This window comes from Megalobrama amblycephala, linkage group LG23 (genome assembly GCF_018812025.1).
Source record: "Megalobrama amblycephala isolate DHTTF-2021 linkage group LG23, ASM1881202v1, whole genome shotgun sequence".
Classification (NCBI taxonomy): Eukaryota; Metazoa; Chordata; class Actinopteri; order Cypriniformes; family Xenocyprididae; genus Megalobrama; species Megalobrama amblycephala.
Genome location: NC_063066.1, coordinates 11,585,202 through 11,601,140, shown reverse-complemented (window position 1 = coordinate 11,601,140; position 15,939 = coordinate 11,585,202). Strand labels below are relative to the sequence as shown.

Below are 15,939 nucleotides of genomic sequence, written 5' to 3'. Positions count from 1 at the left end.
TAAAATACTCACTACGGCAACTACGTAGGAGAATGACAGGGAAGAGAAGAAATTATTGAATAGTCTTTTTTTGTTTTGTTTTTGCACACAAAATGTATTCTCGTAACTTCATAACATTAAGGCTGAACCACTGTAGTCACGTTGACTATTTTAACCATGTCTTTACTACTTTTCTGGACCTCAAAAGGTGCAATGACGTTGCTGCCTATGTGTGCTTCAGAAACCCTCTGATCATAGCCTATAAAAAATATCTTAAAGGTCCCATTTTTCGTGTTTTTTTAAAGCTTTGATTGTGTTTATAGTGTGCAATATAACATGTGTTCATGTTTCGCGTGTAAAAAAACACAGTATTTTTCACATAATTTACTTATCTGTATACCGCTGTTTCCACTGTCATAAAAACGGGCTGATGACTTCCTTGTTCTATGAAGTCCCTCCTTCAGAAATACGTAACGAGTTCTGATTGTGCCAGCGGTTCCTGTGTTGTGATTCGACAGCAGCTTAGTGAACCTTGCCCGGAAAGGTCACGCCTCTTACCATAACGTGGAGATGCATGTGCTCAGTGTTATTGTAAACATGTCTTTAATTTTACCCTATCAATTTGAGCCGGAATCAGACCCGGTGATTGGACTGCGGGATGAAAATAACAGCGTTTCGACGACATGGCGACAAACACACTCTACAAACGCAACTCTTGTGTATTCCTGTGGGCGGAGGTTAGTCAAAAAACTGTTTTAGTGACGTCATTAAAGAAGGAAGTAGAGGGATGTAGTCCAAACTGGCCGTTCGATGTAGGCGACTTCTGTTAAATAAAATATCTCGCTTGGCATTGAACTTTGAGCTTTAAAATTTTACAGATTTTATTTATACTCTAACAACAACATTACACACTAACTAAAGTTTGAAACATGGGATCACGAAGAACGGGACCTTTAATTTGTGTCCAAGAGGGTGAGAACTTAAAGGTGATTGAGAGGATTTTTTCGTCGACTGAGAATCCAAAGACTGTTACTGAGTTTTTGAAATGAGCGCATGCGTAAGAACAGCCCCCCTCCTTCACAGCTCATTTCAAAGGAACGCCTCCCAAAATTCGTGCACGAGTATTGGAACACGAGTGTTTACCACCGGCATTCGCTGTGTCGTGTTAGTGGATTCATTATGTCGGACTCACCGCAGGTAACTCATAATCTGCAGTTGCATGCGGCGCCTGTAGAGTGTGGAAAGTATGGAGAGCGCAGCCGCGCTCGTCTCTCACAAGGAACGTCACGGCAGTGATTGACAAGCCAGAGGGCCAATCGTTTATGCGATGATCGCGTAAACGATTGGCTGATGTTTTTAAGGCCCTACCTCGTGCACAGATGATGTATATTAATATTATTACTTTCAGTGCACCTAATAAATAGTCTTTTATCAGTTAGTAAAGACAGTTTCAAGTAATATTGCAAAAATGTATAAAACAAAACATCCTATTTAGCACCTTTAATGGCAGAAATTTCATTTTTGAGTGAACTAACCCTTTAAGTTTGGGGTTGTCTCTTCATTGTGATTGGTTGATCAGGGACCAGACATTACTCACTTAATAAAATAACACTTATAATGTTACAAAACATTTAAATCCTGTTCCTTTGAACTTTATATTAATCAAAGAATCCTGAAGAAAATGTATCACGGTTTCCAGGGGGGAAAAAAATCAGCACAACCGTTATATACACTGATAATAGTAAGAAATGTTACTTAAAGGTGATAGAGAGGATTTTTTCGTCGACTGAGAAACCAAAGACTGTTACTGAGTTTTTGAAATGAGCGCATGCGTAAGAACAACCCCCCTCCTTCACAGCTCATTTCAAAGGAACACCTCCCAAAACTCGTGCACGAGTATTTGGAACACGAGTGTTTACCACCGGCATTCGCTGTGTTGTGTTAGTGGATTCATTATGTCGGACTCACTGCAGGTAACTCATAATCTGCAGTTGTTACTCCTGTCTCCTGACAAAAACATTGCATGCAGCGCCTGTGGAGTGTGGAAAGTTACTGGAGCGCACAGCCGCGCTCGTCTCTCACAAGGAACGTCGTGGCAGTGATTGACAAGCCAGAGGGCCAATCCGCGCACGTCTCTCACAAGGAACGTCACGGCAGTGATTGACAAGCCAGAGGGCCAATTGTTTACGTGATGATCGCGTAAACGATTGGCTGATGTTTTTAAGACCCTACCTCGTGCAGAGATGATGTATATTAATATTATTCCTTTCAGTGCACCTAATAAATAGTCTTTTATCAGTTAGTAAAGACAGTTTCAAGTATTATTGCAAAAATGTATAAAACAAAACATCCTCTTTAGCACCTTTAAGAAATGATTTCCAAAGTATGGAGTGACACTGAAGACTGGAGTAATGGCTGCTGTAAATTCAGCTTTGCCGTCACACCAAAAAAAAATTACATTTTAACAATATATTAAAATAGAAAACATTTCACACAATTTTTTACTGTATTCAGTAAAAACCAATGCAGCCTTTTAGACTTAATTTAACATTTAAAAAAATATTACCGACCCAAAACTGCTAGGTAGCGTATATTACACAATAATTTGTTGGTATTGGGGAAATTTAATATATCAGTAAATAAAATAAACATTGAAGGTGTCTTGTAAAATAATTGTTGTTGTTCTTAGATGATACATTATGAATCTCTGTCACCAGATTTTAATATTTTTTTATTATTATTTATTTAAAATGATTACAAAACACTTAAAACATTTTGCATTTCAATCAAAAAACAAATAGATGTGGAAAAATCAATCAGAGGGTTAGATTGACTCCAGCTAATTATAGACAGAGGGTCTAAACAAAAACAACTTTACACATTAGTAGATGTGTTTGTCAGAGAGGTTTACATTCTAAGTCCAGAACTACATGACTGATATGTGGTGCGTATGTTTTGACATGCTCAATATGCTTGATATTTGTCTTCCATTCGTTTCCAGTGATGTCTAACAAGAGTGTACAGATGCGTCCGGCTGTGTCTGAAGCCCAGGCAGTCCATACTGGCATATCTCTCTGGTTCGAAGAGCCTTTATTAACATCTATAGCAGATGAATGTTCAGGTGGTTTATGGTGCAAAGGTGTTGTGACATTGTGGTGAATATGCAGTATTCCTCCAGTCCCTCTCTTTAGCAGACGACATGCCACTGGCCAACCCTCCTCTGAACTTGGTATGAGGCCCAAATTCACACGATCAGCAAGATCACTCAAAGGAAGCTAAAAAGGATGTGCAAATGTTTATTTATTCAACTGACCAGATACATGGAACAGCATTTATTGTAGTTCCAGATATGGACAGAAAATAAACAGAAAAATATATGCTGTCTGTTACCCATGAACCCACAACAAAAATAATAAAATCTGAAATATTAGTAGGTGAACTTAAGATAATGACAATCAGCACATTTGTATCTAAAAGCTGTTATCCTCACCTGTCTGTTGTCTCCTTGATGGATAGTGCAGCGGTCTGACACACCGTTGATCTGTAGGTTTCTTTGAAGAGCCTTTATTGCATCTGGGTTCCATTCACAGGCATGCACATACGCAGCCTTAGCATGTACCAGATATGGAAGAGTGAAGTAGCCAATCCCTGGACATTGGAGTAAAATATGGTCGGGTGATAAAAATCATTCCAACTCTGAAATGGTAAACACATTGCATTGCTTTTACCTGCATATAAGTCAACCACAGTCTCTCCAATGCAGTCAAAGGAGGCTATTCTGAGCTTCTCTGTGATATTCCCAGAAGAGAACATGCATTTGGTGACATCAAACTCGTACCTGAAATTTCAGACAGATTAATTTATTTTCATATTCGTTTAATAAACTGAGATTTATTTCTTCTTATAATATGGCAACTTATGGGTTACCTAATGTGGTTATCGATGTGTGTTACATAGCTGCTGTCTCCTAAAAGCATTGTCACTATAGGTGTGCGGTAACCATCATGGGAAATTTTTTTAATTTGTGCTAAACGTTTGACTCCCAGCGTCAGGGCGACTGCAGTCCAGAATTCAGATCCTAAAACAAATAAAAAGTGAGAACATACTTGAAAATATTTTGCATGTAAGCAGACATTTTAGTCAATTACTATGAAATATACTATAAGGATGTACAATCTAATTATTTTACATACAAAACTGGACCTACAGAGGGTCTGAGATTCATTATCACCTACCAATTTCTTTCCATATTGCATTAGTGAAGCAGCCTTCACTAAACAGTACAAGATCTCCGTGGCATTGCCATCGGCTAGGAATGTCTCTCTCCAGATCCTCACTCCACGTTTCCCCTTTAGAAACCAGCAAGGACTGTGCGGTCTCTGCAAGCCTCTTATGGAAAGATTTGACTTTCTCCTTTGATAATGGAGGAGCCTAAAAAAAAAGCAGGTATACTGACATTCAGATGTTCAGTGACTTTGGTGCAAACATCTCTTTTAAGTGCTTACCTACCTGGATATCAACAATTTCACAAAAGCTGTCCTGTGCAACATGTTCCTTTAGTGCCACCAGGTCAAGCTGTGCCAGAACAGATGCTACGACTGGAAGGATTACAGTCTCATCTGAGTGTTTCTGTGCACAGTACTTGCGGTCCAGTACACCTTGTGACAGTAGGTATTTTCTGAAAAATTTATGTTAACACATCAGCAAGATATCAAAATAGATACAGAAACGTATAAAACCATTCAAGATAACTAGTTTTAAAATGACAGGCACTTATATTTTACTCACATAGTAGTTTCATGGAACTTTTCAATATAAGCATAAAGAAACACTTTATTTTGATAATTACAGTATAAACCATTAATGTTTGAAAACCAAGAATGCTAGTTAAGGAAAATATGCCATAAAAACCAACTATTTATTTGCAGCCTACCTGTACAGTTGTGCATGACGCTGCGGCACTTTTAAACACGGAATTACATCCATTTTCCACATGAGGCATTAGAAAATCATCAACATTTATTATCTAAGTAACTATCAACTAAACTAAAAAGAGGGTCCATCAAAACCGCATTTAACCTAAGATAAATACTAGACATCAAGGAGACACATTCGCCTTCAAAAAATGTCGTTCCTAGTTGGTTGCGAGTTCCTAGTAGGAACATTATGAGTGTTGCACTTGTAGTGCATATGATGTGACTTAACAGAGGTTAGTAAAAAAGTTATGTTGTGTATATATGTTACTCTCGGGGTGTTTCATGGGCATTGCAATTCTAAAAGTTATGAAATAATACTGTCTTTTTGTAAAAGTTATTAATTAATACTGTTTTTCCAAGCTCATCATCTTACACCAGCGAAACGGTAGATGGCAGAATACTTTGGATTTTACCGCGAAAAACATCCTCATGTTGACGAAGAAATACAGCGCGTCCAATCACAGTAAACCCAGCTTTCCCATGTGACACTTTATAAACAGTGTAGAAAACGAGCGAGGTAACGTTAAGTTATTTACTTCAGAAGTTCTAGATGTAGGAAATTATATATCCATTTTATAAGTTTACAGAGATAACATTGATATACACTGCTTTTTCTTCAAACGTTGTATCTGAGGATATTTTATTGTATGATACCTAATATCTTTTTTTGAAATTCAACTTTGTAACGTTAATTCTCTATTCTCTAAATATTACAAATCTTCTTTTAATAATACAAATGTATAAATAGGTAATCGTTCTTCCACTGGCATTTAATGTATTGCCATTTCAAGAAAAAAAATGAGTCAAAATAGGAATGTTAAAGGCATAACGGAAGGTGCCACTCGTCTTGTCATTGAACAGCTTTTAATAGGGATTTCAGCAAAGCATGAAACACAAAACAGTTAATTAAACTAATGTAAAATATTAGGTAACTTACAATAATAAAATAAATGTTTTATTTAACACATTAACGTTATATAAATTGAAGTCTCTTCTGACGAATGTATGCAAGTGTGTTTTTATTGTTCTTAAATGTACAAAGCCACTTATGAATGTTTTACTGTAACCAGCTGCGTTTCTCAAACTCATTGTGAGCTAAGTTGTACATTGTAAAACAATTGCCACCAATCTATTGGCTTGGATGCCAATAGATTGGTCTCTCTTATATAAGGAAGTTCAATCCTAGTCACCTGTGCCTAACATAACTTGTTTTACTAGATGTCAGCAAACAGTTGTGTGACAGCTATCCGGCTTGATTCCCTCAAACAAGCTGACAAACCACAGATCCACCTGTTACCTTGTGAAATAGAGCATGATGGACCTGCTAAAGTCTTCAAGTACTTTAATCCCACTGTGAAGGAGCGCAAACACGGTTAGTCAAATACCAGTGAATGACTCAATAATAAAACACGTTAAAGCTCTCCACCCAATAATGATAACATTGTGTTTTGCAGAAACAACTGTGTCATTCAGAGGTCGGGGGCTGAAGGGTCAGGAATTGAATTGTCCACAAGGATACACCGGACTAGTGCTGAAAGAGGTCCAAAAGCCTGCGTCTGATCAAGAGGTGACCTGACCTGCAGATTTATTTGGAATTCACAGATATGAATTTCTAAATAACAATATTAACTCTCTCTTTTTTTTTTTCTCTCTTTTAGGACAGAATAGTTAAAGTTTCTTCAGTGTTCCATAATTTCACATACTGGAATTTGGAGACGCCTCCCACATCAGATGATGGAGTTGTAATGGCTATGGCATGGCCTCAGCTAGCAGAGGCGGTGAGTAGCTCTTGATAACCACTTATTTACATATTTAGAATCTGATGTACTAAAAAACATTTTCTCCCAACTGAATTAAGTATTAACTTCAGAATCAATATCTCTTTCTGCAGATTCACGGACCAGTAGACAACTAATAATGGACATTGTTTTATTGTGGATACCTGCTTCTTAAGTATATTGTTGCAGTTAAACAAATGTGAAAATTGTTTTTTTCTGGAAGTCAGAACAACTAACCCACTGGGCTGTGGTATTGAGCACCATTTTTACCAAACTGATATTGAAGTTTGAATGTCACAATTTAATATGACTAACTATTAAAGTCTTATTTTATTGTTTTCCCTTGTCCAAACTTGTACTTTTGCCATATATTTGTCCATTATTTATCAGTAACTGATACGTTTTGATTTGATATACAATACCGTTCGAAATTTTGGGGTCGGTAAGATTTTTTTTTAACGTTTCTGCTCACCAAGACTGCATTTAATTGATCAAAAATACAGTAAAAACAGTAATCTATTTCTATTTTAAAATGTAATTTACTCCTGTGACAGCAAAGCTGAATATTCAGCAGCCATTACTCCAGTCTTCAGTGTCACATGATCCTTCAGAATTTATTCTAATATGCTGATTTGCTGCTTATTATTGAAAAATGTATTACTATCAATGTTGAAAACAGTTGTGTTTTTTGTGGAAAACATTATACATTTTTTCAGGATTATTTAATGAACAAAGTTCAAAAGGAAAGAATTTATTTAAAATAGAAATAATTTGTTACATTATTAATGTCTTTACTGTCACTTTTGAGCATTTTAATGTGTCCATCATGAATAAAATAATTTAATGAAAAGATTTTTTTTCTGATCCCAAACTTTGAATTGTAATGTAGTTCTCAACATATTTTACAACAAATAAATGGGCCGATCCCAAAAGCACTGAAAGCTGGTTTTAATTCATAGTACCTGTAAAAATGTTTCACCATCTTTGATTCTCACACAAAAATGCACAAAACACATACACGGCAAAACTCTTTGTTGTAGTGATATAGTCATTTATCTGCTCTAATGGATCATAAAGTGCCCCTATTATGCTATTTTAACAGTTTGTAATTTTGTTTCGAAGGTCTCATACAACAGGTTTACATGTATCCAAGTTCAAAAAACACTTAAATTTTCTCATAATATACATTGTACATCAACTTATTTCTCAAAGGGTCTGAAAACGGTTTGCTCGAAGATTCAGTCTCTTTAAACCCCTCCTTTCCGCAAGCTTACTCTGATTGGTCAGACGGCCCAGTCTGTTGTGATTGGTTTACCGCTTACAGTGTGTATCAGAAATGCTTATTACCATATCTGAATTTTAGCTCTGGAGGTTTCCTCAGCGCTTGATACAGCGATACGAACAATGGTGACGGATTTTCTGTATCAATTCCAGTGCGAGTCATCATCCATTTTAAGTTTAAACAGCGTCTTTTCGACGTGTCACCAACACAAACCAAACTCTTCCAGACCTCAGCTACTACAGTGTTTGAGGGCGAGTCAGAATAGATGTCGTTCATGGGCAGCCAATTAAGACCATAGGCTGGCATTATGTAAAATATTTTACATTGTTACATAAGTATGTACCAGGAAGTTAGAGTGGAATTGAAAGGTAATATTCGAAAAAGCATAATAGGGGCACTTTAATGCTTATTTCTTTGTATAACATCAACAGTACCAAAAACAACATTTTAAATGGCAATTAACTATTAAAAGGTTTCAATATACTAGGCCTGTGTGCTGGAACCACTCTCAGTCAAGTCAAATTTACTTATCTTTTTATAAAAACAATTTACTTTACAAATGAATATTAAAACCAGGTTGTGCAACATTAAAAATATCAAGAACATGTATAACTAGTGAATTCACAACAAAAATCTTGTTTTTGTAATATTGGTTCTGTTTGTATATGGCATGGAAGCAGTCAAGTGGATTCCCTTCCAAAGCTTTTGCTGTTTTGAGGGATGAGCCACAAATGTATAGACGTTTGAGTATAGAGTTTATGATTTTGTGACATTTACAAAAGCCTTAAGCAGGATTTTGAGTAATTTTCTATATGACCTGTTAAGAAGATTGTGCCACTGTCGATGGCTACGTTTGGGGTGGATGAGGAGGGGGCGGTGATGGTGGTGGATCTGACTCAACTCTGCTGCGTTTGACTGGCAGGCCGTGATCATGTGCCTTTCTGATGTGCCTGTACAAGTCTCCAGACTGTGTGTAACTGCGGTAACAGTAGCTGCACTCATACGGCCGTTCCCTGGTATGCACAATGGCGTGTCTCCTCAGGGTGTAAGCACAGGAAAAGGTCTTTCCGCAAGTGTTACAAGTAGGCACATCCTCCATGTAACTCCCAAGCGAGTCCTGAAAATCCTCGAGGTACATGGTCTGTTGCTCTGGCTGGGAATTGGCAGGAAAAAGGGACGACTGCAAGCCGGCATTTTCGCTTGCAGAGGGATTTCGACCTTGCGGTGAAGGAGGGAAAGAAAGGGGTTCTTGATGGGGAAGATGAATTAATGGGTGTGCCGGTATAAATTGAGTATCGGTGAGCTCCTCGACATCATGGTTGCTGTCATCATAATCATCCCCATCATCTAAATCTTCATTTATCCTTGGGCCATTATCCATGTCCACCGTCTCATCTAGATCCTCAGACTCTTCATCAGAAATCACAATGGCCTCTACTTTCACTTCGACGCTTTCTTCGTTTTCCTCCCCTGAATTTCGCGAAAGACTTCCTCCCCTAAAATTTCGCGAAGGTTTACGCTTATTTCGCATGCTACTTGTGTTGGACGAAGTGTTCTCATGTCTCCTTTCATTTTGGCTCTGAATGTCCTGTGATGACCCTGGATTTCCAGTACTTTTATTCTGAACTTGGGGTTTTAGTGTTTGAGTCTGCATGAAAACATGCTCTTGGGCAGGGCTGGTGTTGTCCACGCTGCTCAGAGCCACGGCAGTGGCTACAACAGGTTGAGTCTCTGTCTGAATTAGTTCTGTCGTACTACACGGACTTGAAAGAGCAGATTCAAGGCTAGCAGACCGTGCCGATATTCTTGTTTTGTCAGGTCTAGGTGAAGAATGATATGTGGATGGTCCTGCACAAGAATTCGAAACAGCTGGTTGCGAGTCCATTCCTGGTTGGGTAGTGTCCGCCATCTCTGAACTCTCCACGCTTTGTGTGAGGAGGTTAGCCATCCCTGCTAGTGTTTCAGCCTTGGTATCGCTATAAAGTGACATTTGTTGACTCGACTGATGACAATGTGCTAGTCCTCCATCTCTTCCTGTTTCTGCACCAGGTACGTCTTCTCCAGGCGAGCCGTCAGGCCCTCCAGGTTTAGCAGACTCATTTCCTCCGACTTCTACTCTTGTGCTATCCGCCTCAGCCAATCCTCGACCCTGAAGTCTTCTCTTACAAACTCGCACCACATCATTCATATGTAAGAAGCTGGCTGCAGCGAGCACGTCCTCAGGAGGGGGGTGGGTTGCTAATTGCAGTACTCCTTCATACATGAAATCAAGAAGGAGTCCGAAGGCTTGAGGGGTCACGATATCTCCATTAATAGTGACTGTGTCTCTCTGTGGCCCTCCGTTGACTGTGCTGGTATTTCCCATTGACTGATCTGAGTAAAACATATGGAAGAAAGGGGAGAAAGAGGCCAAAACTGCACGATGGGCTCCGAAACGAGTCTGGCCGACCTGCACAGTGCAGTCACATAAGAAACCTTGCAGACGCTGAGAGCGCAGGCTGGCCAAGAGCTGCTGACTATGTCCTGGAAACTCCATTTCTACTGACAACCTAGTAAAAATAGTGTTCATTAATGTTATTCTCCAGAAGATGTGTTGTATTGTTAATAAACAGTTTGTGCAGGCTATATTTCAATAAATTATATTTATAATAATATGATAATTCACAATATTAGCATCTACTTCTTGCTAAGATTAAGTGTTTCTTACAGAGATGTCCAGAGTGCTGACAAAATCCCCACGTCCACTTTAAGATCTGCTCATTTGAAGCACCATCATGTTTGCTTTATTGATCCACTGACATTCTCTTGACATCACCAGTTGCTCACTAATCCATTCCAGTAAATGTATATACTTCAATCCTGATTGAATACAAACTAATTCATTATCTTCGAGTATTCTTCACACATCTTTCTATTATGGGTTAGTAAAGCAAACCTTCTCCGAAGCACCGTAACATAATATCGGAAGCGTGCCACATATCCTTAAAATATCTTCTAGCCAAGAGGGCAACCAGTGGTTTATTGATTCTCTGTAAGTGAGGACTAATGTGTGGATTTTTAAAACGTATACGCGATACGGAAATGTTTTCCTTTAGGACAATACATCACGAACACACACTTCTACGTGTAGTATGTTCAGTTTGTATGTACAAGTGTGCTCTGCCACCTACTGACGGGGAGGAAGAGGAAAGCGGAAGCAGCAGCAAAGAAACTTGTAATGTAAAATAAAACATAGGTTAAATTAACATGATGTTTAACATTATCTTTTTTTATTGTTATTATTACTATTAATCAGATGAGCTTTATTCGCCATTCGTTGTGGGAGCTCAGAGTACATACATAGACAAGGAAATAGAAATAAAATTTAAATAAATTATAGGACTAAGAATACAAATAATGAAAACAATTAATAAATCATTATAAGTATTAGGCCTATTAACTTCAATTTAGCTATTTAGTCATTTGTTAAACAGAAATTTTATTTTCTATTATTTATAAAAGTTATTTTAGATTCATTAAATTTCTATTATAGTTTCTATTCATATTTTGAATTAATTTTTAATTTTATATTTACAGTTACAGTTTTAGTCATTTTATTAGTTATTTTATATGTTTGTTTTTTTACATGTCTATATATTTTATTCATTTTTATTTCAGTTTTAGTTATTTAGTACATAGGTAAACTAAATGAAAATGACAAATTTTGACTTGGCAACTTGCTGAAATAAAACTAGTTTAATATTTTTATTGTTTTATTTTATTTAAAGTAACAAAATTATTTAATGGTTTTAGTTTTAACTATAATAACCCTTTTACCAATAGTAAAAACATTTTACTAACAACGTAATGTTTCCTATTAGTAAACGTAGCCTACCTTATTTATTTATTTATTTATTTATTATTATTATTATTATTTTAGTAAACGTAACCATTTTTTTAAAATGTCTATATATTTTATTCATTTTTATTTCAGTTTTAGTTATTTAGTACAAAGGTAAACTAAATGAAAATGACAAATTTTGACTTGGCAACTTGCTGAAATAAAACTAGTTTAATATTTTGTATTGTTTTATTTTATGGTAACGTTTATTTTATTTAAAGTAACTATTTAAAGTATTTAATGGTTTTAGTTTTAACTATAATAACCCTTTTACCAATAGTAAAAACATTTTACTAACAACGTAATGTTTCCTATTAGTAAACGTAGCCTACTTTTTTATTATTTTTTTATTATTATTTAATTATTTATTTTAGTAAACGTAGCCTACTTTAGTAGTAGTAGTAGTAGTAGTAGTAGTAGTAGTAAACGTAGCCTAATTTTTCAGCGGCTCTGGTAAATTTGACGTCATCGCTGGTTTTCATCAGTGGCTTCACACACTGAAAAGTTACCCATGATTCTCCGCACAGTCTGCGGCTCATTCAAAAATGGAGGAGAGTGAGAGAGAGTCGGAAAGTGGGCGATGTTCAGCACCTTCCCAAACATCTGACCAGCAAATCCCTACCGAGACTTCCGACCAAAAACCAGAGACTGACGAAGATGATATCAAAACTAAGTTGGACATCAGTTCGGATAAGTTTGACCCCTTACTCGCTCTATATTCCCCACAAGTGCCACTGCCTTACCCCAATATCAAGTGTTTTAATAACATCGCAGAATATGAGAGCTTTATGAAAGGCGGTCGAGGCCGAGCGAAACCCGAAAATGTGGAGAAAAGACTCCGAAAAGCACAAAAAGGTAAAGCAGACCCGGAGAGGATAGAGAGGCTGAAGAAACTCATGGTGAACAACCCGGTTGAGGAGGAGGAGGGAGAGGGAAGCGGAGTCAAACGACCGCCTCGACAGCGAAAAGCGGCCAAAAATGTGCTTACCAGAATGCCACGTATGTTTCTCTCTTTACTGTATATGTCACAAGATAGCAAACACTGAACTGTGGGTTCACAACAAAAAGTACTGTAGGGCGGTTCTGTGTAGGTGAGGTGACGTTAGCCAGGGTTCCCACGAGCCTTGAAAGTACTTGGATTTCAAACACATGAATTCAAGGCCTGGAAAGTACTTGAAAACAAATATTGGTCCTTGAAAGTGCTTGAATTAAATTTCAAATACATTTTGTGAAAATTATAACACGCCCCTCTTAGTCCTAGTATATTTGTTTTGGAACCAAACAGATATCGCCCCTCCATTGACTACCATAGTAGGAAAAATAATTACTATGGTAACTGTTAGTCAAATCTGTTTGGTTACTGACATTCGTCCAGATCTTTCTTTGTGTTCTGCAGAACAATGAAATTCAAACAGGTTTGGAACAAACGATGATGACAGGATTTTCATTTTTGAGTGAACTAACCCTTTAAAAAGTAAAAATTGCGTGATTATAAAGCCACAATTGTCTTATAAAGTCAGAATTGTGATATATAAATTGCAATTCTGATTTTTTTTTCCTCAGAAGTGCTCATTTATATCTCTCTGACTTTCTTTTCTCAGAATTGCAAGCTTATATCTATAATATATTGTATATATTCTGACTTTAAGCCACAATTACGATCAAGATAATACTTTTTTTTTTCACTCAATTGCAAAATGTATTTTTATAATATTCTCTCTTTATTATAATGTTTTTACTCAAGTAATGATTCATAAAAAATGAAAACCAAAACTAGTATGGAATAATTGTTAACATTAGGGATAAGAAAGCTGCAAACGGTTTTAATTTATTTTCAAAATTAATGTACAAATGATTCTGTGCCTCTTCCGGGTTAAAATGGATGCAAATGCAATAGGAGGATAAAATGTTAAGTATTGTAAGAGGTCTTTTATGATGCTCCATATGTGATGTTAATTTGATAGGTGCTTGATATAAAATAAACGGTGCTTTAAAAAGTCCTTGAATCTGGTGTTCATGAAAGAGTGGGAACCCTGGTTAGCTCACTAGGTTGTGTCTGTCTTTGCAGTGCATAAAGGCAGTCCATTGGGAGAGCTCAATAGGTGCGTCCAGGAGAAAATCAGAGTCAAAGTTCACATTCGGACCTTTAAAGGGCTTCGGGGAGTGTGTTCTGGCTTTGTGGTGGCATTCGATAAGTTCTGGAACCTGGTAAGTATTAAGGCATCTTTACTTATTATTATCATTACTAATAAATGTTTGTCCCTTTTTTTTATTTATTTTTTATCCTCCTGATTCTTTTGGTGGCAGGCAATGGTGGATGTGGATGAAACGTACAGGGAGCCTCTTTGGGGACAAGCTCTTTATCATGAGAAAGCACTTACTGTCACAAGGGTAATTCATTTGAATGTTTTAATATACACCTAAATAGTACAAATAACCACATCAAATCTTGATAAAAATATTAGTTAATAGAAAAAGAAACTGGTTTATACTGAAGAATTTAATATTTTTGCTGGTATTTTTTATATATATATATATTCTTCAATATAATTATATTGTTAATAAATCTAATTTAATTTTCTATTACAGCTATTTGAAAAACTGAAAGTTCAAGAGACTGTGGCCCTCAGTGCGGTTGAGAGGAAAGGAGGAGATAACCTCTTAAAGTCAGACCCATACAGTAGTTCATCTCAACTCAGAGACCGAACCGGTAGGAGAACCGACCCCAAACATACCCAGGAAAGATCCGAACTCTCTGAGAAAGACAAGAGTGCATCAAAAGTGACACAGAAATCTGAAAGCAAGCCTCAAGTGAAGTATGGAAGAGTGCACACACGCCATGTCAATCAGCTATTTATACGAGGAGAAAACGTTCTTCTTGTAAACATACAACAGGACTAAATATTGTCCTTATGAAATATTAGTTTACTTTTTTTGGAAGTCTCCCTGAAAAGGTTTGTAATATGAGTGTATCATATTGATATGTATATCAACAGGCGAAATGAATATGTTAAATGTAGAGTTAAAAACTCTTTTTTTTTTATCTCATCCTCAATACACACTGTTTGTTTTTGCTTTGAATGACCACTAGGGGGAAGTAAGACACTGATACATTGTAAGTGTGGACATTGATTGCACGGGCTTATTTTTGTTATATATTTTAATAATTATCAAGGGGGAAATGGAAAAATATTTAACAAATCATTACTGATATTCTCTTCACTGCTGTGTAAAATGAAAGTAATCTATCAATCCCACTAAAACTCTATGGCCCATCAACACACACTTATTTTCATGTCAAAGACTATTCTATTAGACGTTTATCTCTTTTAGTGTAAAAAAAAATTGCAGTTGGATTTCTCCAAGGATTTCATAAAATAGTACAAATGGGTTAATTGAGCTTTTTGAGGTTGGAAATTGCATGTGGCACTCAAGGCTTTTTGTCTTGACATGCTTGAATGCTATTTTCCCTTAGCCTTACCCACATTACTCACATGAAATATAAAAACGCTTTCTATTCACTATTAAAATCTTAGAGTTCCTTGTGATTTACTCAGTCACATGTCCATTTAAAATGATTTATGTAATTTTATGCTTATAACACTTGTTCTATATTTCTTAATACAACTAATCATGGTTACAATACAGACACTTATGGTTTAAACAGTAACTGCTGTTCGAATTGCTCTAGTTGTATTCATCCTCAAGAATTTAGAAATCTTAGGAAATAATTAATTTCCCCAACTTAATAGTATAGGCTACTTTCAATAGTAGAAATGTTAATTGTCATTCGCAGGCTTGCTTAACCATGAAAATCAGTATCTTTAACCACTCTATATTTATGAGGAAAAGTCCAACAATTTGGCTAGGAGAACACGTGTTCAGATGAAAGTAAATAGAGTAACTATTCTGAAGTAGGGGTTGCACAGACTAATCGACTAGTCGACTAACGCTCTTCCATGATGCTTTAAGCATGACGTCGACTAATCGCTGATCATGGCCAACGGAGGCACAACAGGATAAAAAAAAATCTTTGAAGTCCAC

The 15,939-nt window shown here is 36.6% G+C and overlaps 4 protein-coding genes across 5 annotated transcripts; 2 read left to right on the top strand and 2 right to left on the bottom strand.

Annotated features, from left to right (window-relative positions):
• Positions 1–2,692: 2,692 nt before the first annotated feature.
• On the bottom strand, positions 2,693–5,121 carry trmt12 (tRNA methyltransferase 12 homolog). The gene is made up of 7 exons (XM_048176839.1): positions 4,913–5,121; positions 4,489–4,657; positions 4,215–4,410; positions 3,907–4,057; positions 3,708–3,817; positions 3,470–3,627; positions 2,693–3,254 (listed from the first exon to the last, which is right to left on the bottom strand). The coding sequence occupies exons 1-7, from the start codon at positions 4,972–4,974 to the stop codon at positions 2,877–2,879; spliced, it is 1,224 nt and encodes a 407-aa protein (XP_048032796.1). The 5' UTR covers positions 4,975–5,121; the 3' UTR covers positions 2,693–2,876.
• rnaseh2c (ribonuclease H2, subunit C) lies at positions 5,087–7,071 on the top strand. 2 transcript variants are annotated; one of them, XM_048176840.1, is made up of 6 exons: positions 5,087–5,188; positions 5,316–5,472; positions 6,174–6,327; positions 6,410–6,522; positions 6,614–6,733; positions 6,847–7,071. In XM_048176840.1, exons 3-6 carry the CDS (start codon positions 6,174–6,176, stop codon positions 6,868–6,870), a joined length of 411 nt encoding a protein of 136 aa, XP_048032797.1. In that variant the 5' UTR covers positions 5,087–5,188; positions 5,316–5,472; the 3' UTR covers positions 6,871–7,071. The 2 variants fall into 2 exon arrangements, with proteins under 2 accessions (XP_048032797.1, XP_048032798.1); XM_048176841.1 differs by lacking the exons at positions 5,087–5,188; positions 5,316–5,472 and adding an exon at positions 5,478–5,600.
• Positions 7,072–7,657: 586 nt separating this feature from the next.
• Positions 7,658–11,172, bottom strand: zbtb3 (zinc finger and BTB domain containing 3). The gene is made up of 2 exons (XM_048176653.1): positions 10,723–11,172; positions 7,658–10,564 (listed from the first exon to the last, which is right to left on the bottom strand). Exon 2 carries the CDS (start codon positions 10,549–10,551, stop codon positions 8,863–8,865), a length of 1,689 nt encoding a protein of 562 aa, XP_048032610.1. The 5' UTR covers positions 10,552–10,564; positions 10,723–11,172; the 3' UTR covers positions 7,658–8,862.
• Positions 11,173–12,385: 1,213 nt separating this feature from the next.
• On the top strand, positions 12,386–15,102 carry lsm11 (LSM11, U7 small nuclear RNA associated). The gene is made up of 4 exons (XM_048175727.1): positions 12,386–12,894; positions 13,964–14,103; positions 14,203–14,286; positions 14,485–15,102. Exons 1-4 carry the CDS (start codon positions 12,441–12,443, stop codon positions 14,794–14,796), a joined length of 990 nt encoding a protein of 329 aa, XP_048031684.1. The 5' UTR covers positions 12,386–12,440; the 3' UTR covers positions 14,797–15,102.
• Positions 15,103–15,939: the final 837 nt, after the last annotated feature.